Source organism: Rhinatrema bivittatum, chromosome 11 (assembly GCF_901001135.1).
Source record: "Rhinatrema bivittatum chromosome 11, aRhiBiv1.1, whole genome shotgun sequence".
Taxonomy (NCBI): Eukaryota; Metazoa; Chordata; class Amphibia; order Gymnophiona; family Rhinatrematidae; genus Rhinatrema; species Rhinatrema bivittatum.
The window spans coordinates 53,163,403-53,187,974 of NC_042625.1; the positions used below are offsets into that span (position 1 = coordinate 53,163,403).

Genomic DNA, 24,572 nt, shown 5'->3' on the forward strand with positions numbered 1-24,572 from the left:
GCAAATGAGCAGAAAAGCTTCGTCCCCCAACTCCCACTCTCCGGGATCCAGACGATGAAGGCTGAGAAAATCCGCCTGCACGTTGTCGACTCCCGCAATGTGAGACGCTGCTATGTTGCTGAGATGTAGCTCCGACCAGGCCATCAAGCGCTGAGCCTCCTCCGCCACCTGGGGGCTCCTTGTCCCGCCCTGGCGGTTGATGTATGCCACTGTGATCGCATTGTCCGACAACACTCGAACTGCCTTCCCCCGCCGCAACGGCAGGAAGGCTTGCAGGGCCAGACGGACCGCTCTGGTCTCTAGGCGATTGATAGACCACTGGGCCTTGGACCGAGCTCCCCAGGCAGACCGCTCCCCAACTGAAGAGGCTGGCATCTGTGGTCACCACTGTCCAGTTGGGCACCTGAAGAGAGACCCCAGATGACAGATGCTTGGGATCCAGCCACCAGGACACCTGGGATGTACCAGCAGGCTGGACCTCGCGTGTCCCTTGAGTGGAAGCGGTAGATGGAATTCCTCCGAGACCGGCTTCCAGCGGGATAGTAAGGATGACTGTAATGGACGCAGATGAGCGAATGCCCAGGGAACCAGTGCCAGCGTTGAAGCCATAGACCCTAGGACCGTAAGGTAGTCGCAGACCCGCGGTTGGCGGAGAGACAATAAGCGACGTACTTGAGCTTGCAGTTTGCACCTCCGTTCGTGTGACAGGAACACCTTGCCCTGCTTCGTGTCGAAAAGAGCTCCCAGATATTCCAAGGTCCGCGTGGGTGTCAGATGACTCTTGCTGTAGTTGACCACCCATCCTAGGGACTGCAGAAGGTGGAGGGCCCTGGCTACCGCCATCCGACACTGATCCTCGGACTTTGCCCGAATCAACCAATCGTCCAGGTAAGGATGGACCAGGAGACCTTCTCGGCGCAGCTGCGCCGCCACCACGACCATCACCTTCGAGAATGTACGTGGGGCCGTCGCGAGCCCGAACGGGAGCGCTCGGAACTGGTAATGCCGCCCTAGGACGCAGAACCTGAGGAAGCGTTGGAACGATGGATGAATGCCTATGTGAAGATATGCCTCCGTGAGATCCAGGGAGGCTAGGAACTCGCCGGGCCTTACCGCAGCGATGACTGAACGAATCGCCTCCATTTTGAAGTGAGGAATCCGAAGGCATCGGTTCACCCCTTGAGATCCAGAATGGGTCTGGACGTGCCGTCTTTCCTTGGGACGATGAAGTAGATGGAATAACGGCCCTTGCCGTGTTGGCTGACCGGGACTGGGGAAATAGCTCCCAAGCCTTCTAAGCGTTGGATGGTGTCGAGCACCGCCGCCTTCTTCTCGGGAGCTTTGCAAGGCGAGACAAGGAACTTGTCCGCTGGGGTGTGAGCAAAATCTAACGCGTAGCCGAGTCCTATGACCGTGAGGACCCACTGGTCCGACGTTACACCGGCCCATCTCTCGTAAAACGACATCAACCGTGCCCCGCCGTTGGGAACGGCGTGCCGAGGCTGCGGCGAGAGATGGGCCGACCCCCTTTCATTGCGAAGACTTGGGCGCCGTGATTGCCAGAGCACCTCCTTGTCTACCGAAGCGCCTACCTCGAAAGGACTGTTGCTGCCACTGCGGAGTACGGGAGGAGGAAGACCTATACGAGCACCCGGACGACCTTTGAGGACGCGACCTCCTGGGACCCCGAAAACGAGATCTGGCCGAAAACGAGGACCTCGCCCAGGATCTATCCTCGGGAAGCTAGAAGGCCCTGTTTTCCCCCAGGGAAATCATTAACTCGTCCAATTCCTCGCCAAACAGCAAATTCCCTTGAATGGTAGTGCCCCGAAATGAGCCTTGGAAGAACCATCCGCCGCCCAGTTGCGCAACCACAAAAGTCGGCGTGCCGAGACAGCCGCTTCCATGGACCTAGCCGACGTGAGCAGCCAATCGTGCAGCGCATCCGCGCCATATGCTATTGCAGCTTCCAAACGATCTGCCTGCGCTACCTCGTCTGCGGATAAATCCGCATTGGCTTGAAGAACCTGGGCCCAGCGCAGACTGGCCCGCATAGCGAAATTCGTGCAGATGGCGGCCTGCACTCCCAGCGCGGAAACCTCGAAGTCTTCTTGAGCTGCACTTCCAGCTTCCTGTCCTGAAGGTCCTTGAGAGCTGCCGCGTCCATGACCGGAATGGTAGATCTCTTTGTTACCGCGGAGACCGCTGAGTCCACCTTGGGGAATATGAGAAGGTCCAGCGCATCCTCCGGAAGCGGGTAAAGCTTGTCCATGGCCTTACTGACCTTCAAACCTAACTCCGGGGTGTCCCATTCCCGGGACAGAATATTCGTCGAGGAGAAATGAAACGGGAAAGCCACTGCCGGACCCGAGAGACCTAACAGGACCGGATCCATGTTTGCTTCCTGACGGACTACCACCGGAGGAGCTTCTATTCCCAGCTCCTGGAGAATGGCCGGAATTAAGGGTGGCAGTTCCTCCCTGCGGAAGAGCCGGACCACCTTGGGATCATCACCTTCCACTGCTTGGGATCCCTTTCCGGCGCCTGGCTGAGCGGATTCGTCCGTCCCATCTCCGTCGGCCCCTTTCAGGGGCTTCTCAGGGGAATCAGAGTCCACCCCAGGGGGGGAAGCGGAATCGGCTTCCTGTGGGACGCCACGAGGAAGCCGCATACTTCGGGAAGGGCCCTGGGACCCCTCCGCAGCGCCCTTAGGATTGCATGACGTCTTCCCTGGGGGGGGCCTTGCAGGGTCCCCCCCCGGTCGCGCTTACTGCGCTTACACTCTAGGACTTTGCGCAACAACAGCGCCAAATCCTCCGAAAAGGACCCCGAGGCTGAAGAATCATTCTCTGAAACCCCCGGGGAACAAGGGTCCCCCGAGGGGACCCCCCCTGTGTCAACCCGCTGAGGAGAAAACGCGGGAGGCAGGCCCGAGGTTCCTGCCGTTTCCCGCGCCATTTCACGGTCCGAGGCCAAAATGGCCGCCACTCCTGCGCTCAGCGGGAAAAAAGTCTTGGGGCCGCTCTGCCGAGCCCCGCCCCTGCGCGGCAGCGATCGTGCGCTGCGGGATCGAGCCCCCTGAGGCGCCCCGGATGACCCCTCTCCGCCCGGGAAGCAGGCCGCACACAGACCACCGCGGGAAAGCCGCGCGCGCGCCGAGCCGCAGGCCCTACAGGCCGAGCCACGAGGCATGCCGACGAGCCGCGGCGAAGAGCGCAACGGGAGAAAAATTAAATTTAGCGAAACCGGCCCCCCTGGCCTCCCCCCTGCCAGCGGCGCCCCCCCCGGAGACCCCACGGAGCGGCGACACAAAGCAGCAGAGAGCTGAAGCCAGAGAGAACCGAAAACAAAAGTAAAACTTTTTTTTTTTTTTTTTTTTTTTAAACAAACAACGCTTGTCGCTGTCCACGGTCCTGGAGCCCTAGTCCAGCAGGGGTGAGTGAACCGGGCTCCCCGGTGTCACCCCTGACGCTGCTACTGGGAAAGCCGGGTCCTCGACCCTAGCAGCGGCCTCAACCAGGGGGGGGTAGTCCCCTCAGGACCTCACAACCCCCCTGGGAGACAGGGCGGACGGGACCTCAGGGACAATTTAACAAAAATCAACAATCCCAATTAAAAACACTAAACTGGCCTAAAACCAAGAAAAAGAAAAGAACCGACCCTGACGGAGTACCAGAACCAGGGCAGGAAGGAGCTGTGACCGGACCTGCACCATCTACTGGAGACAGAGTAAGACTGAGGGGCTGTGACTGGCACAGGGGCATATATGCTCCGCCCACAAGTTTTAGTCTGTCTCCATCTACTGGTGCGGAGTCACAACCCAGGTGTCCTGGACTGATCCTGGTACGTACAGGGAAAGTGAGATTTTCTAATATTTAATGAGTCCTAGTTACTTGTAAATAAACAGCATGGAGAGAAGTGAAGAGCTAAGGCCCTCTCACCTCACGGTACAAGGGGAGGATGCCAAAAGCCAGAGCTCTCCTATCTCACAGTGCAAGAGAGGGAGAGGAAGGAGTTGGGGGTATTAATTACCTTGCTTTGTGTGGAAGGATGTGGCCAAAGGTCCTGTTTATCCACAGATAGAGGAACTTCCTTGCTAGGTGTCTGTAAGATAAAAAGGAGGTTACTTTCCTGTTCTGCACTTCACAAACTAACAACTGCTTGTCTCCATTGCTAAAGTCAAGCTGAGAGACACAATTTTGATACTCCTGACCAGTCCATTCCCCAAAGATGTGTAGTCTCAGCAGCAGGTATCTGCTGATACATTTTTACAAACCTTGGGGAAACAGGTTCTGTAAGAGCACTGGGAAAATAGCTGACGGACATCAAAGGCTAAGACAGCACCTCACACTGCCTTCATTAACAAGTCTCATTTTGGCAACCAGAAGCCCCTGTGGGGTACAGTGCTAGAGACATTGCCAACTAGCTTAAATATAAGGGAGTTAAACACAAATGTTTTCAAGAAAAATGAAATTGATAATTATATATACGAATGCACTTCTAATAGAGCTCTAGGAACTTCCTGAAAGTAACATAGTAGAGGAGGACAGAAAAATACCATCGTTTGTCCAGTCTGCTCAGTTATTCCTGCCCATCCTCCAAGGATATATCCCAGCTGATAGGGAAACATATGATGGTCTTAGAAAAGGAATGATATCCTACAGGCAATTTTTGTCAGCTTCTGCCATTGTACTCTACTCCTGAGGTAGCTGAGCACGCAAGATCCCTTTTAGATTACAGGATCATTCCCCAATGGGGAACTAGATCTATATTTGCTGGGTCTCACCTGATACGCAGCTCTTTCAACCTTCCTCCTCTGTTCCATGTGTAGTTCACCCCATAGTACCGAGTTGGATGATGGTGCGCTGAGTGCAAAACTCCTGAAGTTTGGGCTTTAAAGGTATGCAGCTTCTGAACTGCTCCTGTCCTAAGTAGCTTTAACCTTTAAAAATAATCAAATGCACACAAAATGTTACTTGAATATTTCTAAGTGTTGTAGAACATTATCTAGCAGCACAGTCACTTATATACACACACACATAGTTTGTGAAGTTCAAAGACAACCAGAGGTCCATGCAGTCCAACTATCTTCTAATTACTAGTTAGTTATTGCTCTATGGCCCAAATTTATTAAAGGCTTTTCTCCCATAGAGTCTATGAAAAAAATCCTTAGTAAATAGGACATCTAGCACAATCCAGGGGAAGGGGACATACACTGTGCATTTGTAGCTGGTGCGGAAGCACAATTTGAAAAAAAAAAAAATTTGCTTTCTGACTGAAAGATGGGAGATTTATTTAAATCCCTGTATCAGCACTTTTTCATAGAGTCTATTTTCATCACCTACAACAAAAGAACCTAAGATTTGCCATACTAGGTTAAATCAAAGGTCCATCAAGCCCAGTATAGGAAAATTGGTTCTTACCTGCTAATTTTCTTTCCTGTAATATCACAGATCAGTCCAGACAAGTGCATAGTTTGCCTTTGCACTTGTTAACCCTGAAAATGATGTTCCTAGCGGCGATATGCTTGGCTCGTCGCATCTCTCAACTACAGGCATTGTCGAGTCGGGAACCGTTCCTCCAGGAGGGTTACAACTTCATACCGTTCCATCCTTCTTGCCCAAGGTAGTCTCAGATTTTCATCTGAATCAGTCCATTTCGTTGCCATCCCTAGATAGACACAAGGACACGGAAGAATACCGCCTCCCTCGCCATTTAAACGTCAGTAAGCTTTTGGTGCGATATCTGGAAGTTTCAGAACCGGTCCGCAAGACGGACCGCTTGTTTATTCTTCAAGGTGGAAGGAGACAGGGCGAACCAGCTTTGCAGGCTATCATAGCTTGCTGGATCAAGAAGGTGGTCACGGGAGCCTATGAGGAGGCAGGAAAGCCATTACCCTTTCAGGAAAGCCATTATCCTTTCAGGTTAAAGCTCATTCCACCAGGATGAAGCTAAACTGCTGTCTCCCATCGACATCTGCCGAGCCGCGATGTGGTCCTCTTTACACACTTTCTCCAGGTTCTATCGCCTGGACGTTCAGGGCCGAGAGGACACAACCTTTGCAAGGGTGGCGCTAACTGGATCATGGGCAGCCTCTTGCCCCGATTGGGAGTAGCTTTTGTACATCCCATTGGTCCTGAGTTCTGAGTCCATCTGGCTACAAGCTAGGAAATGGAGAAATTACTTACCTGATAATTTTGTTTTCCTTAGTGAAGACAGATGCACTCAGCATCCCACCCACGGCTGCTCAAGAATAGCGCCAAGTATCGCCCATGAAATGAATATCGATTCCAAGAGATTACGGGTAAATCATCGCCTAATCCCTAGATCAAGACATCTATAATCTTGCTGGGATTCAGCGTTTATGTTTGGTAGAGTACAGTTACAGTTATCCATCTTTAATCAAGTTTTTCAACAGTATGTCCACAATGGCTTTTGAAGAGAGGTCACTGCAGGGGTGTATCTAGGGTGACATCAGCTTTGAAACCTGAGACTGTCTCCATCGGCTGGTAGGGGAGCACATAACCCATTGGTCCTGAGTCCATCTGTCTACACTAAGGAAAACAAAATTATCAGGTAAGTAATTTCTCCACTATCTTTCTTGAGATGTGGTGACCAAAATTGCACAAAAAGCAGTGATCCCAGAACAGATCCCTGGGGCACTCCACAACTGACCTTTCTCCATTGAGAAAATGTACCATTTAGCCCTACTCTCTCTTTTCTCAATCCACACTGTCCCCTATCTCATGACTTTTTAATTTCCTGAGAAGTCTCTCATGAGGGACTTTGTCAAATGCTTTCGGGCAATCTAGATACACTATAATCCAGAGTGGCCAGTCCTCAAGAGCCACAAAGAGGATATCCTGAAAACCTGGCCTGTTTGTGGCTCTCAAGGACCAGAATCAGTCACCCCTGCACTATAATCAACAGGCTCACCTTTATTCACTTATTTATTTACACCCTCGAAAAAATGATTGATTCCTTGCAGGCAAAAGGGTAGAAACTAAAATTTACTAATCTGTACTTTCCTGAATCACCCTTTGATCCCTTTTTAAAAACTGGTGTTACATTGGCAAGCAAAGCCAAAATCTACAGACAATTTATAGAGATCAATGAATGAAAAACAGTGTGAAATTACTACTTACCTGATAATTTCCTTTTCTTTAGGACAGTTAGATGAATCTAGAACAAATGGATTATGCACCTCTACCAGCAGATAGAGATGGAACAAACTGACATCACAGAATTGAAATAATAAAATGTATTAAAGGAATCTCTTTAATACAAAAAACAAATGGTGGTTTCAATCATGAGGCCCTAGGAAGCAACACTGCCTGTTACACGATAACAAACAAATTGTATTTCTTTGTCACACTAGTGATCAAAGGAGGGATTGTAAACTAGGTCTTCAAAATTAAATAAGAATTCTCAGCTGAGAATGCAAATGTCTGCAAATGCTTTCACCTTGTAATCTTAAACCCAAAGGTGTTTATAGTAACATCCTGGAAAGAAACCGTATTAAGCACAGCAAGTTATATGTGTAGTTAAGTCAGAACTCTCTGAATAGCATATGACTTTCTTATGCACATAAGAAAGTAAAATAAAGCTTTTAATTAAGGGGAACATACTGTTTCTGTTGGTTGTTGTTATGTCCTCGGTATAACTTTTTCACAACAGTATATATACCCCTGCAGTGACATCAGTCTGCCAGTATTCTCTTCAAAAGCAACTGTGGACAAACTAGCAAAACTTGATTAAAAACAGATAAACATTTCAATACTCGGCCAACAGGCAACACTGAGCTCAGACAAGAATGTATTAACACTAGTCTAGGGACTAGACTAATACTTACCAGTAACCCCTGTAACACATGGTCACACAGGAGGACCACATTGCAATCATTCAGCAGCCAAGGGAGGGAAGCTGGAGTCATCTGACTGTCCTAAAGAAAAGGAAATTGTTAGATAAGTAGTAATTTCTCATTTCTTAGCATCCAGTCAGATGAATCCAGGACAAGTGGGATGTATCCAAGCTACTCCCGAATAGGGCGAAAGGCTGCCCGCAGTCCAGTCAAAACTGCCCGTGCAAAGGCTGCATCCTCCCGGGCCTGCACATCCAGATGACAATACCTGGAAAAAGTGTGTAACGAGGACCATGTTGCAGCTCGGCAAATGTCGATGGAAGACAACAATATCACTTCTGCCCATGACACTGCCTGAGCCCTAGTGGAAGGTGCCCTGAACTGACTAGGTAACTGCTTCCCAGCATCAACATATGCAGCCGTGAATACCTCCTTAATCCAGCGAGTTATGATAGCCTGCAAGGCCGGCTTTCCATGCCTAGTACTGCCGTGAAGGACAAACAGGTTATCAGTCTTCTGTAAAGGCTTAGTGACCTCCAAATACCTGACAATATGTCTCTTGACATCCAAGGATCACAACAGACGATACACCTCTACATCTTTCTCTCTGTCCAGACGGCAGGGAGATGGACTGATTCAAGTGAAAGTCAGTGACCACCTTTGGTTAAAAAGAAGTAACAGTATGCAGCTGTATCGCCCCTGGATTCATCCAGGACGAGGCCTGCAGTTCAGAAACCCTACTAGCAGAACAAATTGCCACAAGAAAAACTGTTTTCAAGGTTAGAAACCGCAAGGACAGGTTGCACAGCAGTCTAAACATGGGGCCGCCAAGAAATCCAACACCAAATTAAGACTTCATAAGTGCACCGGAAACTGCAAAGGAGGACAAAGATGTTTCACTCCATTCAGGAAACGGGCCACATCAGGATGAGCCGACAAGGAACCTCCATTCACCTGCGAAAGATGCTAATTTTACCTTTAAGAAATTGAGAGCCAAGCCTTTAATCAAGCTATCCTGCAAAGATTCCAAAATGAGCGGGGATTTGGCCGAACAAGGAAGAGTACCTGAATCTTCACACCAGGCCGCAAACACTCGCTAAACCCACAAACAGGCCAAGAAGGTTGAGAACTTTCTAGTTCTAAGCAAGGTGGAAAACACTGCTGCCGAGTATCCATGTTTTAGCAAGCGAGCCCCTTCAAGGGCCATACTGGAAGACAAAATCGAGTCGGATATTCGTGAAGTGCCGGTCCTTGCCACAACAGGTTCTCCGTCGAAGAGGCATGTCCACTAGGAATTGCCCCAGATCTGCATACCACACAGTGTCCTAGGTCAATCTGGAGCAACCAAGAGCACCATCTCTCTGTGGTGTTTTGTTTTTTAATCAATCTGCCCAACATAAGCCATGGAGGAAAGGCATACAGCAACTTTCTTCAGGCCATTTCTGCACTAGGCCTTCGATCCCCAATGACTTAGGATCTCTCCTGCGACTGAAGAATTGTGGAACTTTTGCATTTTGAGAAGTCACCAACAGGACTAGGAACGGGAGACCCCAGCGATCCAGAATAAGCTGAAATGCCTTGTCCAACAATACCCATTCTCCAGACTCTCCCTGATGAGAAAGTCTGCTCTTACTTTTCCTGCTCTGTGTGAGGCTGAGATCACCTGGAGATGCACTTCTGCCACACTCGTTGGCTCCTCCCTGCTGATTGATGTAAGCCACAGTTGTTGCATTGTCAGACATTATCCGGACCGATTGACCTTGGAGCCTGTCGCTGAACTGTGCATTCCAGCGTCATTAGCTCCCGACAGTGAGTTTCCCAACCAAGGAGGCTCACATCTGTTGTCATTACTAGCTAGTCCGGTTGTGCTAGGGAAACTCTCCTCCTTAGATAATCCGCCAGCCACCACCACTGCAGTTGGGAGGTGGCAACTGAGACAGCAGGGAGCGCTGAAGAGGATGCATATGCACTCTCGCCCATGGCATCACTTCCAGGGTTGCCACCATTAGACCAAGTACTTGCGAGTAGGACTATATGGTCAGACGCAGAGTGTTCATCAACAGATGAAGCTGTGCCAGCAATTTCTGAATGTATGCTTCCGGCAGGAGAACTTTGCCCTGCTTCATGTTGAACCGAACCCCAAGGTATTCCAAAGACTGAGCGAACTGAAGATTGCTCTTGGCTAGGTTCACAATCCAGCTGAGCTCCAGCATCAGGGAAATCACCTTGCGAGTCACCAGGCAGTTCTCTTCCTGCGACCAGGCTTACATCAGTCAGACATCCAATTATTGGTATACTAGGATCCCATCCTCTCTCAACTTTGCTGCAACTACTACCTTAGAAAAGGTCTTGGGAGCAGTGGCCAGACCAAAGGGAAGTGCTTGAAATTGAAAATGGCATCCCAGAACTGTGAACTGCAGGAAGCGTTGATGTTCTAGTCAGATGAGAATGTGGAGATACGCCTCTGACAGGTCCAAAGATGTCAGAAATTCCCCCAACTGCCCAGCCATTATCACCGAGCGTAAGGTTTCCATGCGAAAATGCTTCACTCACAGGTGACGGTTGACATCTTTGAGATCCAGGATGGGACAAAAGGAGTCCTCTTTCTTGGGCACGACGAAGTAAATGGAATATCACCCCGTATTTTCTTGTGACGTGGGCACAGGAACCATAGCCCTCAGTCTGAGGATCTTTGCCAATACACCCTCCCCACTGCCATTGTCTTTTGCGGGGAGTGGTAGGAAGACTCCATGAACACATCCCGAGGAACACTGAGAAACTCCATCATATAGCCTCTTGTATCACCTCCAGGACCCATTGAGACAATGTGATTTCGATCCACCTCTGATTAAAGAGAGAGAGACATCCCCTAACTCCTGTGCCCAGGGGGGGTGGGGGGGTGGGAAGTTTGGCAAACCCTCAATGGGAGGCTCAGGAGGTTCCATTACCCAAGCCTGCGTCCTTTCTAGGTTGTCTGGGATGAAAGGACTGAGACTTATCGAAGGGTTGAGTCCTCTGAAAGGTCGCTCCTCCATAGGGTCAAAAACACTCAGATCCTCTAGCACAACCTCTCATGGTAAGCAGCGTGGCGTCTGTTTCTTATCCTCTAGCAAATGAGGAACTGGTGATTCACCCCACTTACTGGACAGTTTCTCCAACTCGCTCCCAAATAAAAGTGAGCCTTTAAAAGGCAATTTGGTGAGGTTAGTCTTGGAGGTCACATTGGCCAACCAATCTCTCGGCCATAACTGACGCCTGGCAGCTACTACCACAGTCTGGCTGAAGTATGGACCAAATCACAGCCTGCATGTGCTGAGAAGGCAGCAGCTGGTTCCATAAATGCCATGGAATTCACCCCAGAGTCGACCTCCTGGGAGAGAAGCAATCAAGACTGAGCCACCAAGGAACAACAAGCAGCAGGAATCTGCATGGTCATTGCTACTGCGTCAACTGCTTGCTTAAGGATAATTTCAATCCTTCTATCATGATCATCCTTCAAGGCTACTGCTCATTCCATGGGAATAATGTTCCACTTGGAGACTGCACACAGAAGTGCATCTACTTTCGGAAAATGCTCTCTTACCACTGGACCCAGGGGTACAGGCCTTCCAAAATATGACCCCTTTAAAACTAGCCTCTGGGGTGCCTCACTCAAGATCAATCAATTCTTGAATGGCCTCCATCACTGCTTTATGCAAGGAAACCAAAATGGGATTTCTGTTTGGCTCAGTCACAGAATATGCCCCAGGAATCCCAAGCATTTTTAAGGACTGGGAAAACAGAGCTGGAAGTTCTTCTCTATTAAAGAACAGTCACATACTCCTATATGGTTCTAGTCCAGGAGGAATTTAACCATCCTCAAAAGAGTCGGGATTGGCATCTGGATCTCTATTGGACAGCACCGCCGCCACTCTGGGGTACTCTAGCGCTTAAGAACAGGTCCAGGCAAGGTTCCTACTTGCGACTTTACCCTGGGAGCATTAGACAGGGCTGAGGACTGAGCCTGAAGAAAAGACTGTAATCCCTGGAAAATTCTACCAGGACATAGATGAAGCGCACTCACTGAGCCACCGTCCCCTGCTGACGAATCAGTTAGGGGAGTTCCAAAATCAGGCACCCACCAGAATCGTCTTTACCCAGACCTACATCCGGTTGGGAAGGACCAGGCTTAGTGAAATCAGAGGAAGATAAATCTCCCTGAGCCTTGAAACAGAGCTGGCACAAGTCAGCAGGCACTCCTGCTGAGATGCCCAAATATGACATGCAGTACTAAGAGAAAGGGGCTTAGGTTTCTTAGATATAGGTGCTATTAGGCCGGTAGTGTGCTGATCGGCAAGCGGAGGCATGCATCTAGCTTTCTTTTTTTTTTTTTATAGACATCCAAAAATTCTAGGCATCCACCTTAGACATCCTAATACCTAGGCATCCCAATACCTAGGCATCCCTAGGATAGGTGCCGTAAAAACATAAGCGCACAGCAATGCTTAACTTGTGCGCACAGGTAAGCGGACAGCCAATTAAGGCGCCACTTAACTTGGACGCACAGACTACTAGGCCCGCCTAAACATCCAAAAACTGGACGCACAACTTGGATGCATAACTAGACGCGCACACCGAGCTGACAAACCTGTAGATGGCAGCCTAAAGAAAGCGCACAAAATGCCACTGAGACCTACCACGTGTCACGCAGTGAAGAAACCCAAGAGAGGGGCTAGCCTACAGAGGCTGCTCGATCCGCCAGCCTGCCCATGTCCTGTGACCTCCCATGCAGAGGGATGAACATTGCAACATCGCACAGAGACCGGGGGAAGGAGAAAGCCCTACACAAAAAAAACCCTCCTTCTAAGTACAGAGACTGTCTCCGGCTGCGGAGGGAGAGGACATGTGATGTCACTGCCGCGCTTGACTTCATGCACCCACTGCCTTTCAGCTGTTTAAACAGCTACGTCCACGCCAGTTGAAAACCAGCTACCAGACCAAGGCACTCATCTGAGGGACCATGGAAATCACCTCAGGAATTCTCAACTGGGGGAGGGACCATTTAGTATCACCGCAAGAGAGTGGGGCAAATTAATTTTCCTTATTTCTCCTTTTCAAATTGAAGCAATCCCCAGTGGGGAGATGCACGTCCACCATCTGCTGGAAACAGAGAATACTGGAAGGCTGATGTCATTGCAGGGGTATATATGCTGTCAGTTTGCGCCGTCTCCATCTGCTGGTAGAGGTGCATAACCCACTTGTTCTGGATTCATTTGACTGGATGCTAAGAAACTCTAAATATCTGCCCCAATATTATCCTTTCCATAGTAAGAGATTACTGTGTTGGGAGAGAAATCCAGCAGCACAAGGACAGCGCCCTTAAGAGTGATTCCAGCACCACATTTCCAAGGCCACTCCATGAACAGGAGAGCATAGAACATACCTGTCATACTTATCTGAAAGACAAGGGGGACGGTGTTTGCTGTGAGGGCGCTCTTTAATATCTAACAGCTCCTCCTAAAGAGAAAGGAAACAGTGAAATATTAGTATTCTGAACCTAATTCTGAGAGCTGGTGCAGCCACATTTTAATAAAAATCACAGACAGTGCAGCCAAGTTAACAACCTGATTTCACTCTCAGTTAGAAAACAGGATGAGCATACACTCACTACCAGTGACATCCCGACTCCTCACTCCAGGCTTCCTGTGTGATCGCATGTGCATTAGCAACCCAGATACTTACTCCAGAATATTCTGGCAATAGTAGTTCCCTGTACGTACCCAGATCAGTCCAGACTCCTGGGTTTTGCCTCCCTGCTAGCAGATGGAGACAGAGAAAGTTTTGCTGATGCTGCCATCTAACCTCGTGTGCCACCTGCAGCTCCTCGGTATTTCTCTGTCTCCATCAGATGGTGGATGGGGCAAACCTGCAGCTCTGCTGTGGAGTTAGGAGGTTTTTCCTTTTGAGCCTTCCTCCCAGGGGTATTTTGGATCATGGTGGGTCCTTGCCTGTCTGGTAGAGGTGGACAAGTGGGAGATTGGTAACACCTTTTGTAGGCTCGGTCCTTGCGCCCGTGGGATGTAAATCTGGTGGTCCAGATCCCTCCCCCTTCACAAGGCTGCTACAGCAGCTGCAGGCTCGGGGACTAGCCAATTCGGAGGAGACAGGCTTACATCCTTGCTCAGGTGAACTTCATGTACCCACCACTGGAGCCGAGAAAATACTTCCATTGGTAGGTGGAAGCAAATCGAGTAGTTTTGAGACAAACTCATCTAGCAATTTTTGCTCTCTACCTGGGAGAACTGATGTATGTAATCTGGGCTTTTTGGCCCGTTGCATAGCTGATTCCACGACTATTGACGAGTGTAGCAGTTGTGGTACTGAGTAAAAAGGAGACTGCCGCATTCGGAATTTCAAATCAGTTTTCCTAGCCACGGGAGTGATGGAAAATGGAATCTCCCACAACTTCTCAAGAACGGAGTCTAAGACCTTGTGCGGAGGCAAGGAAGTAGGCTCAGCTGGAGCATCGAAAATCTTGAGCAGATCTAACGTAGCCGCTCGGGAGTCAGAGGTCCTTTGTATTTCGAGATTTAACACAGATCCCACTTTCTCTAGAAATTTGGGGTACAAGAGATCCTCCGGTGGGGAGTATGGTTCGGAAGGATCCTCTGGAGGATCAGATGGGTATCCCGTTGAAGTATGAGGAGAGGATTGTGGCGAATCCGGGTCTCCCAGAGAAGATGGGTTTTGTGGGGCTGGTGTTGGGTCCACATGCAGCGGTGACCGGTGACCTGTAGGTGTTGGGGTAACCTTCTCCGGGGAAGCTGGAGAGGATTCTTGTGGAAAGTCACTACCATTGTCCGATGGGGAATGTGGTAATTGAAAAGTTGATTGCATCACTTCAAAAAAAACCCCGATAGTGCCAAGGACAGGTGAGAGAATGCTTCCTTCGTTTGAGGTGGCACCTGTGGTTTCCCTTTTTTCTCCAACCCTTGAGGAGGCAAAGCTGCCTTCAGGATAAGTGCATCTGCACCTTGCGATGGATGTTCCTGCGGATGTAAGTCTTGGGTATCTTCTCTTAACCAGTGGTTCTTGCAAAATGTCTTCAGAACATCTGCAACGTGATACCGAAGAAAGATCTGAGAACACCCCCAATGCGAACGATGATTCAGAAGAAGTGTGTGAATAAATTTTAATATAGTCATCCTCCAAATGATGTGTATTAGTAAAGGGGGATTGACCGTAACTGGAAGGGTCTGGAGACGTATCTCGTCCCGTTGCACTGGAAGCACGAGAGAATTTGTGGGAGCTGTGTCAATCCTGACTAGGAAAATGAGATTCGTGCCGCCGAGAATCCGGTCGTTGTCCTTCCCAGACCTTTTGCGGCACTTCCAACGGTCTGTGTGTCGCTTTGTGTGTTTTGTGAGTCGACTGCAGTGGGTCCTGCACTGATATAGCCCCGCTATGTGATCTGGGCCCCTCTTTAGACGCCCAACGCACCTTGCATCGATCAGGACAACTCATGCGTCGATTTTGATGTTCCATGCGTCATCTTTGATGCTTCGTGCACCTTTTTTGACGGCCCATGCGTCTCTGTTGACGCTTTTTGCTTCTCTGCCGACGATCCATGCGACACTTTCGATGTCAACGCCCCCGAGGTGGACTTCGGCACTCTATGAGGCTTCCTCGACGCCTCTCGCGCCCTTTTTTCCACCGCCTGCGTCATTCCCGACGCAGTACTCGGCCTCTCTGTGGTATCCTGTGTCCTGGCAGCGTGATTTGTGCGTCCTCCAATGACTGCTGCATCGCCCCAGGCGCTTCTTGTACTCCCCATGCGTCTTACACCTCATCCAGTGCTTTTTCTGGCGCTTTATTTGCTCCAGCCGACATCAAATTCGGCGGAGGCTGGGGGAACTCTGCTCGGGAGGTAGATGACGCAGGTTTTCGGCGATGCATCCCTTCTACCATGCCCCGTGCCAGGATTGTGATGGCTCCATTGAGGCTGCCCGTCTTACCTTCAGGGCCTTGATCTTCCTAGGCCCCGGCGAAGAATGGGCTTCCAAGGGGGGAGCACACTGTCCTCCTGCTGCGATCTGGAGCTGCTGGATCTTTGCCGCTCTCTGCCTTCTAGACCGAGGGGAGATACGGCCGCAGTGGGGACAAGAGGCCTGGGCATGCTCGGCACCTAGGCACAGATAACAAAAAATCATGTCCATTGGTTATGGACATGATTGTACCCCATGAACAGGGCTTGAAGCCCAACGGCCTTGGACCTAACTTTTTTGACATTTTGAGAAAAAATATTTGTTCACTGAGAACTCCTAAGCCCCACGTGCGATCCCACGTGCGAAAAGAACAGATTGAGAAAAACCTGTTCTGCTGCGCGGGAAGGCACGCGCAGGCACACAGAGCAAAGCTCTGTATTCTACTACATAAGCTCCGCCTACCGGGCCTGATGGACAGATCCCATGACAGCATGGCTAATTCAGCCCTGCTATCAATGGGAAAACTAAATGGGGAATGCACTCAGTTCATTTCCTTCTGATGTTTCTCTTTCCCATTTGTGTGAAAAGTGGTTCAGTAATAATAAAATTAGGTGATCAAGGATTTTAAAAAGATGTGAAGCAAAGGCATCCACAAAACTGTCATGTTCAAGGTGCAGCTGCACTAGAACACATGCATGGATGTCAAGAAGGATGATGCTGGAAAACAACTGAATGCAAACAGCTATCAATGCAAAAAGGTAATGAAAATCATGCATAGCAGCATTAATTTTTGGCACTTAATTAATTTTGTTACATTAGCGCCAGTGATCCAATACAACCCCTTTACAAAAGGGTAAGCCATAGGAGCAGTGTTGACCTTTAAAGTTGATCTTTTACGAACTATATTGTGCCCTCTGACACACAATTACTACATCATCACTCAAAAGCTCTCACGATCAGTAGGCAACTAGTGCAACTCCTGAAATTTAACAATCCTGCTCCTTGAGTGGCAACAATTAAAATGAAGGCACTCTCTGACCCAACACCATGCATCTTAAGGTATAGTTTCATCATAAGCAAGTGATGCCCAGTTCAGAGATAAAACGTATACCTACTTTTGAGTAGCGACGAGGGACTTTGGCCGCTGACGTCCTTCTGCAGCGCAAGTTCAGATCCTTGGACGCCTTCGCAGGTCTTTTCTGCTCCATCGCTAATGGAGCTTTAGTATACTTTATCACCTGCAAAAGAGGGTGTTGAGAAGAAGAGGGGCTGTCAGCAAGGGTCAAGGAGTGGGGTAGAGGAGGCACCAGAGCAAAAGGCAAAAAACCAGGCCTCCTGGGGGGGGGGGGGGGGGGGGGGGAGAAATCAGGCCCAGAGCCAGAAATTAAAGATTGGGTCAGTAGGACCGAGGGGAGGTGGACAAGAGAGTGGAGCACAGGAGGAGACAAGGGAGGAAAGAAGTAGAGACACTGGAGCATGAGAAGGAGGAGCAAGGGAGAGAGCCCAGGCCATCAGTGCAGGGGAAGGGGTGACAGACAAAAATCCCAGAGCATGGGGAGAAAACAAGGCCAGGCCGCTCCGGGACTCCTGCAGCGCAACTCAACGGCCCCAGTTCACCTCCCGCTTAATCCCTGTCCCGCCTGCCTCCACATACTGTAAGTGTTATTAGTTGTAGTGGCAAAGGTTACGGAAATACATCCCTGCGTCACCGGTCACGTGCCAGCTTGGGACACGGGGGAGGGCAGGGCATAGAAAGCATGGAGCGTTTTTTATGGTTTTTCAGTCACTCCTCATGGCTCTTTTGTTGAGTTATTTCTGTTGAGATTTGTGCAATCCTCTAGGTTTTCCCATCCAGCTAATGACTCCAAAGTACTCCCCCATTTTAAAAAAGTTATTTTTTCTGAAATGTCGACCCTTGTCTTGGAATGAACTTTCAGCTCCTGTGCTCTAATTATATCAGCACTTAGCTGGTTTGTTAAAATATTTTGTTGGAATTAGGTTGGGCGGTTATTGATGACCATCTTTGGCTCAGTTTGTACAAGCTATGGGTTTGGAAATTAATATTTTAGGGTGTTTAGGAGGGGATTCCTTAATGATTTTGTTTACATATTCTGTTTATTATCCTTAGGATGGAAATGGTTTGATTATGTTAATTTTGATGTTTATGATATTTATACAGCTAATATAGTGTTCTTTTGTTGTTAAACACTAATACAGTGAGCTAAGTGCTGATATAAATAGAGCACAGGAGATGAAGTTTCATTCAAAGGGAAGTATTTCAAGGAGTCATTAGCTGGATGGGAAAATCTAGAGGACCACACAAATTCCAACAGAAATAACTTATCAAAAGAGCCATGAGTACCCACTGCTCGAAGAGATAACTAAATATAAAGTGAAATCGTTTGAGGTGAGAACTGAGTAGCACATGCCATCCAGTGTCCATTGGTCCACAAACTCTTCTACTGAACCAGTAGGCATTATGAGGTAGTGCTCTTTTCAAAGATAGGAGAATATCATTGCCATGAACAGGACCTGCAGTGCAGCAGGTTTTCCCAGCCAACTTCTGCCTGGTTGATGATGGCCTTTTTAGAGCTAGGAGGATACTGACTCCATGATCCTGGAACTGTTCAGTCAGGGCCGTTGGAAGAGGTAGGCAACCATCTGGGGTGCTAACATGCCATACTGCCACTGTGGCTGCAGCAGCTCTCCTGAGTCTTATTAAGTACATCATCAGAGGGGCCAACCCACTGCATCATCCGATGAGGCCTTGGCACCCATCCTGGACTGTCCAACAAGTCAGTAGGCCCGGGAATGAGTCTGTATGCAGGACCCTTGGCCAAGGTGCATCCAAAAATAAAGGGAAGGGCGAAAGGCAATCAGAAAAAAAAAGGGTCTTCAATACAGAAAATAAGGAATTTAGGACCACATTTACTAAACATTTTTCTCAGACACAGAATGCGAGAAGAACCTTAGTAAATCAGGCCCTTAGATCTGTACAGACCTGAAAAACACAAAGAACACCTTGAGAAATGAATAGGAGAGTGAGGAGTCTGTAAGGAGAGCTACTACCTCACTATGCCTGAAAAGCATGGCTGTTTACCCAACAGACTGACACCCTCAGTAATCTGAGTTTATATGTTTATTTATTTTATTTAGTGTTTTTTTATACCAGCATTCATGATAGGAATCACATCATGCCGGTTTACAATAAACAGGGTGTGCAATATACAGCGAACAAAGAATTATAACGAGTGCATGGTTAGAAAATCGCAGTTACATTAAAACAGGGAGGTGCACAACTGGGAGTAGAGAGGAGAGAAGAAGAAGGAGATTAACTGAAATCAAAAAATATTTACAATGATGCAAAATTAATTACAGTGAAGTGGACTTGATGTAGTGAAGGAGATTGTTACTAAAGAGTTTGTAATGTCTTATGGTAAGTGGCTGTAATGTGAGGATCAGTCTGTGTCTGGATTGGCTTTTTTGAAGAGCCATGTTTTCAGCCTTTTCCTGAACGTCGGAAGGCATGGTTCCTGTCGCAGGTCAGATGGGATGGAGTTCCATAGAGGAGGTCCTGCTTTTGAGAATGCTCTGACTTTGAGGGATTTGTGTTGGAAGATTTTGGCGTGTGGAACATGAAGTGACTCTTTGTAAGACTCTCTGATGGGTCTGGAGGAGGTATGTTTTTTGAAAGGTATTTGTAGATTGAGTAGATTGCTGCCTCTCTCGCTATGTTTAAATACTTTCTAAAGACCTACTTTTTTGAAGCTGCTTTTAAATCTTAGGCCTGATTGTCTCCTTTTAGCCTCATTAGCTAACTTTCTTTGTTTTTTTAACCAGAAATGCCTCAAGTCCCTTGTACTGTATAATTGTCTATTACAGTGCTTCTCAACATTTTTTCTGTCAGGACACATCTGACAGATGATGCTCACATGCAAGACACAATGTAAGCATATATTCTGCAAACCCCCAAACCCCAACAATGGGTGCAGAGCAGAACTATGATAGTTCCCTGTGCAACTCACCATATAAAAAAGATACTCCGAATCTGGTGTCATTTTAGTAACAGCAACTCAAACTCCCTCTACTACCAGGTGCAACAGCCCTACCTATCAAAAAGCAGTAGTGCATCACCAATACATGTCCTATGGAGAAAATACAACAAATAAGACTGATGCAAATGCCTACATGCTAGTAAAATACCTCACCTCTGTCACAACACAGAATCAACAGTTAGTATGCAGTAAATGTGGTCACACCAGAAAGCATATGCATAAACCAAGAGGTGTGAAGCCAGAGAACTTAAGCTGCTCCAAATGACCATAAATACAGTTTTTACCTTCAAAGTGTAGTATTTATTTCAGGTGTGAGAACAAATTTACAAGAAGATACAGTCCCACGACATGGCCCTGCTGCCCCTTACATAGAATATTTTCAGGATATTATAAAGTCCTTTGATGCCACTGTTTCCTGAAATTTACCAAGATAGTGTTCGTCTTCATTTTAAATTCACTACCATGCTTCTGGATGCTTCACTGTATACCTTACATTGTATATTTTGAACTTAAATACCTCTTGCACCTCTAATTGATATCAACACGTTTGGAAATTTCTCCCTCCTGGGCCCCTCGCGACACAGCCCCTATGGTGAAACACAGCCAAGAAGTGGGGTCTGCATCTTCTTGTAAATGTGTTCTGATGTCTGATATAAACACCAAGCTTTGAAGATTAAAATTGGATTTATTTATGGTTATTTGGAGGTCTTCAACCACCTTTTCCCCATCCCCATAGGGCAAAGACAGCACCAGAAGCATCATTTCCAGGCCCAGCAGAGGAAAGATAAAAGTTTGTGTCTCATCAGGTCTAGAAGCTGGCAATGTCTCACTCTGATCTAGGTGAAGGAGGAAAGAGACTCCCACTGGGCCAGAAAGAGAAGGAAGTGAGAGTAGCCTCCTGTCAGGCCTAATAAACGAGATGTCAACCAGCTCTCACCAGGGTTGATGAGAGTGCAGCCTCCTGCTGGCCCTGCGACACATCTTCCAGAATCTCAGGACACACCGGTTGAGAACCACTGGTCATTAGATTATAAACCTATTGAACAGGGTCTGTCTTTTTTATGTATTTGTACAGCGATGCATATGTCATGTAGCGCTATGGAAATGGTAAATAGTAGTAGTATCTATTTCCCTGATGGGCACTGGCTAATCACAAAAATATTAGAAAAAGAACTATGTAAAGACCTTAATGCAATGCCTTTAATGATATCCCTCATTTTTTACCTAATCTACTTCTGGATAATGCACCTCACTGTAACCCACCTCGATAATGTAATGCCTCTAATGTAGTACTCCTAATTTTGACCTAATCTTCTTTACTCTACTGTGCATCACTATAAAGTGCTCCTCTCCCTTTTTAAAATCTAATCCACCACACTGAAAAGCTTGACCAGCCACAAAAGATGGAACAGAAGTAAATTAAAGTGCAGGGCATTATCTTCCTCTGAATCAGCTTAGCCTCTCCAGATATCATTTGCTTACTTGAATTCTGACCTAGAGAAGACAATAAGATAGGCAAAAAATGCATAATGTTTGTTCAATCCCACTGCCGCTTCCTGTGACTTTGGGCAAGGAAATCCCTTCCCCCTCCATAGCCTCAGGTACGAACAGACTGTGAGCCCTCTGGGGACAGGGAAATACCCGCGTTGCCTAACTGCAACCCGCTTTGAAATTCCTGAAAAGCAGACCATAAAATAAATAAATGTATAAGTCTAGCTTTTGGTTAACCTTCATTTCTGTACCTTTACTACCAGTATCAGGCGAGGAACACAAAGACTTGATGATGGGAGCCGAACTTTTGGAATCTCGTATCGGTTGCCCTTTATTTACACGTAACCAAGAAGAGTAAGACGACAACCAAATACGATTGCGCACGTAAACGACCTGATGAGCTCACGCCCGTGTCTCGGTCCGGCACGTGATCAGTGACGCAGGGACGCGCTTTCATAACTTTTGACCCTACAGCTGCGAGCGCTTCCGGTGCGTGGAGGCGGGAGTGGCAGGGGTTATTAGAGGGGAGGGGGCAGGAAGGGCCCGGAGACGGTGGCTGGAGAGAAAGGGAGGGACGCGCTCACAGGCGGGCCGCGAGCCGTGGCCTGACGTGAGAGCCGGAAGCGAGCCGGGGCCGGTGAGTTGTGCTGCCCCGGCTTCTCGTCCCTTGCCTCTTTCCCGCCTTGGTGGCCTGTTCTATCGGCCTTGCAATCTCCCCTTATGCCGGGGGTCTTGTCTGTCACCTCCGCCTTCTTCTCCTCTCCCCGCTGCGACGCCCGGTTTCTCGCCCCTGCCCTCGTGGTCTGGTGTGTCTACTTTTTTCCTCGTTTGTCTCTCCCCTGTGCTCCACTTTCTCTTCCTCCTTCTCACCCCCCCCCCCCCTTTTACGGTCCTACTGACCCAATCTTTGGTTTCTGGTTCGGAGACCGAATTCTCCCTTCCTCAGGAGGCCTGTTTTTTTTTTTCCTTTTGCTCTGGTGTTTCCCACCCCCACCCCTTGTCCCTTGTTGACAGCCCCCTTTCCCCTCCACTGACCTCTTTTGCAGGTGATAATCTAAAGCCCCGTTAGCGATGGAGCGGAAAGGGCCTGTGGAGGCGTCCAAGGATCTGAGCTTGCTCTGTAGAAGGACGCTAGCGGCCAAGGTCCCTCGTCGTTACTCTAAAGTAAGTGTAGATTTTAACTCTGAACCGGGCATCTCTTAGTTATTTTGAAACTGTACCTAAAGATGCATGGTGTTGGGTGAGAGAGTCTTCATTTTAACTGTTACTTAAGTAGGATTGTTAAATTCCAGGAGTTGCACTAGTTTCCTAGTGATTTTGAGAGCTTTGCCATGGTTTAAAGTGATGTAGTAATTGTATGTCAGAGGGCACAATAAAGTTTGAAAAAGATAATCAGCTTTAAAGGTCAACACTGCTCCTATGGCTTACACCATTGTAGAGGGGTCGTATTGGATCACTGGTACTTAAGTAACAAAATGAATTAAGTGCCAAAAATTAATGCAATATGTGATTTTCATTACCTTTTTGCTTTAATAACTGTTTGCATTCAGTTGATTTCCAGCATCATCCTTCCTGACATCCATGTATGTATTCTAGTGTAGTGGCACCTGGAATATGACAGTTCTGTGGATTCTCTTACTCTGCATCTCTGTAAACTCCTTGTTCACCTAGTTTTATTATTACTGAAATACTTTTCACACAAATGGAAAGGAGAAACATGAAATGGATTGAGTGAATTTCCCATCTAGTTTATTTACTAAAAACTATATTTAATCTCATCACTGTCATATGGGGGGTGATATACTTACTGTCCTGGAGAAACCTGTGGATAGCTTCTGATGAGGGGTAAAACTCATTAGCATAATAGTTCTCACTATCTGCTTATGTTAAGTTCATTAAGGTGACCCCCTCCATTGCTACAAAACCATGGTCATTTTTGGGTCAATAATAACACAGCTAAATGTATGTATGCAGGAGGATAGAGATGTAATGTTGAAATTCCTGCACTTGCTGTTGGTGTGAATGTTTACACCTTTTTTTTTTTTTTTTTTTTTAAAAGCAGGTGTACATGTTTGTGGGTATGAAATAACTGAGCTGAGCACGCAGCCTGCATTTTCAAAGGGAAACTCCCTGAGATGTTTCCCTTTAAAAATCTGCATGTAGTTCCAAGGGTATAAAATATCTATGGGACTGCAATCACCATAGCAAGTTTTGAAATTGACTTTTAGACTTGCAGCTCTGGGGCACCCTGATTCTTACTGATGTAAGTTCAGATGCATTTTTGTTTGGGTCATCTGATGTGATATCCACCATTGTTGCAACCATGCTTTGCCTTTGGATTAAGCCTTCCTTATGAAGGGCTTAATCTATAAGGAGGGCTTCTTGTTCTGACTTCTTGCTTTCATTTTTCTTTGTATTTTCTGGGAATATTACATGTGGGTACCAATGAAACAGGAAAATGCAGGAGGGAGGTTCTGCAGACTTAAATTCCTAGGTAGGAAATTGAAATTCAAGATCTCCCAGTTTGCATTCTCAGAATTGCTCCTTGTTCCACATGCAGGATCCCAGAGGCAGGCTGAGTTCTGGAGTAGTGATGAATGGATGACATAATGGTGCAAAGAAGAGAGCTTTAGACTTATTAGGAACTGGGAGACATTTGGGGAAAGGGGGAAGCCTGTTCCAACGGGATGGGCTTCTCCCTAACCAAAGTGGAACCAGGTTGCTGAAGCCATATTTTTTAGAGCAGCTTTTAAATTAGACTATGGGAGAAAGCAGACAACCCAAGGATACTTGCAAAATTGGGAAGTTAGAATATCTCTGTAAAGAGGCTGCTGTTAAGACCAAAATAGCCCAGACAGATGTAGGTAAAAAGCCCACAGAAGTTAACATTATACTACCGTTCTCATTTGCTAATAATTAGGTTGTAAATAGAAATACAAACACAAACATACTTTAAAATGTCTGTATGTGAATACTAGAAATCTGAATAGTAAGATTGGTGAGTTATAATGTATGGCATTAAACGAAGATATAGATTTTATAGGCATTTCAGGGATGTGGAAGGAGGATAACCAAAGGAATGCTGTGTTAACAATGTATAAATTTAAATCAACATGATGGTGCAGATTGAATTGGAGGGATGGTACTATATGTAAAAGCAGTGTCATATATTCTGAAAGTCCTGCAGAAAACAAAATTCAC

The 24,572-nt window shown here is 47.5% G+C and overlaps 2 protein-coding genes across 3 annotated transcripts in view; one reads left to right on the top strand and one right to left on the bottom strand.

Annotated features, from left to right (window-relative positions):
* The window catches only part of SFI1 (SFI1 centrin binding protein), a 122,733-nt gene extending 100,938 nt beyond the window's left edge, over positions 1–21,795 (bottom strand). Inside the window, exons 1-5 of one of the 2 annotated variants that reach the window (XM_029571605.1) lie at positions 21,623–21,795; positions 16,941–17,063; positions 13,284–13,357; positions 4,787–4,942; positions 4,033–4,104 (exon numbers count right to left, since the gene is read on the bottom strand). In XM_029571605.1, coding sequence (XP_029427465.1) covers positions 4,033–4,104; positions 4,787–4,942; positions 13,284–13,357; positions 16,941–17,033 — 395 coding nt within the window. In that variant the 5' untranslated portion in view covers positions 17,034–17,063; positions 21,623–21,795. Of the gene's footprint in view, positions 1–4,032; positions 4,105–4,786; positions 4,943–5,423; positions 5,911–13,283; positions 13,358–16,940; positions 17,064–21,622 lie in introns of those variants that run through there. The other variant, XM_029571607.1, reaches the window with a different exon arrangement.
* An 81-nt stretch (positions 21,796–21,876) lies between these two features.
* Positions 21,877–24,572, top strand: part of EIF4ENIF1 (eukaryotic translation initiation factor 4E nuclear import factor 1) — a 144,170-nt gene continuing 141,474 nt past the window's right edge. The window contains 2 exon segments of the mRNA XM_029619635.1: positions 21,877–22,008; positions 22,418–22,535. Coding sequence (XP_029475495.1) covers positions 22,443–22,535 — 93 coding nt within the window. The 5' untranslated portion in view covers positions 21,877–22,008; positions 22,418–22,442.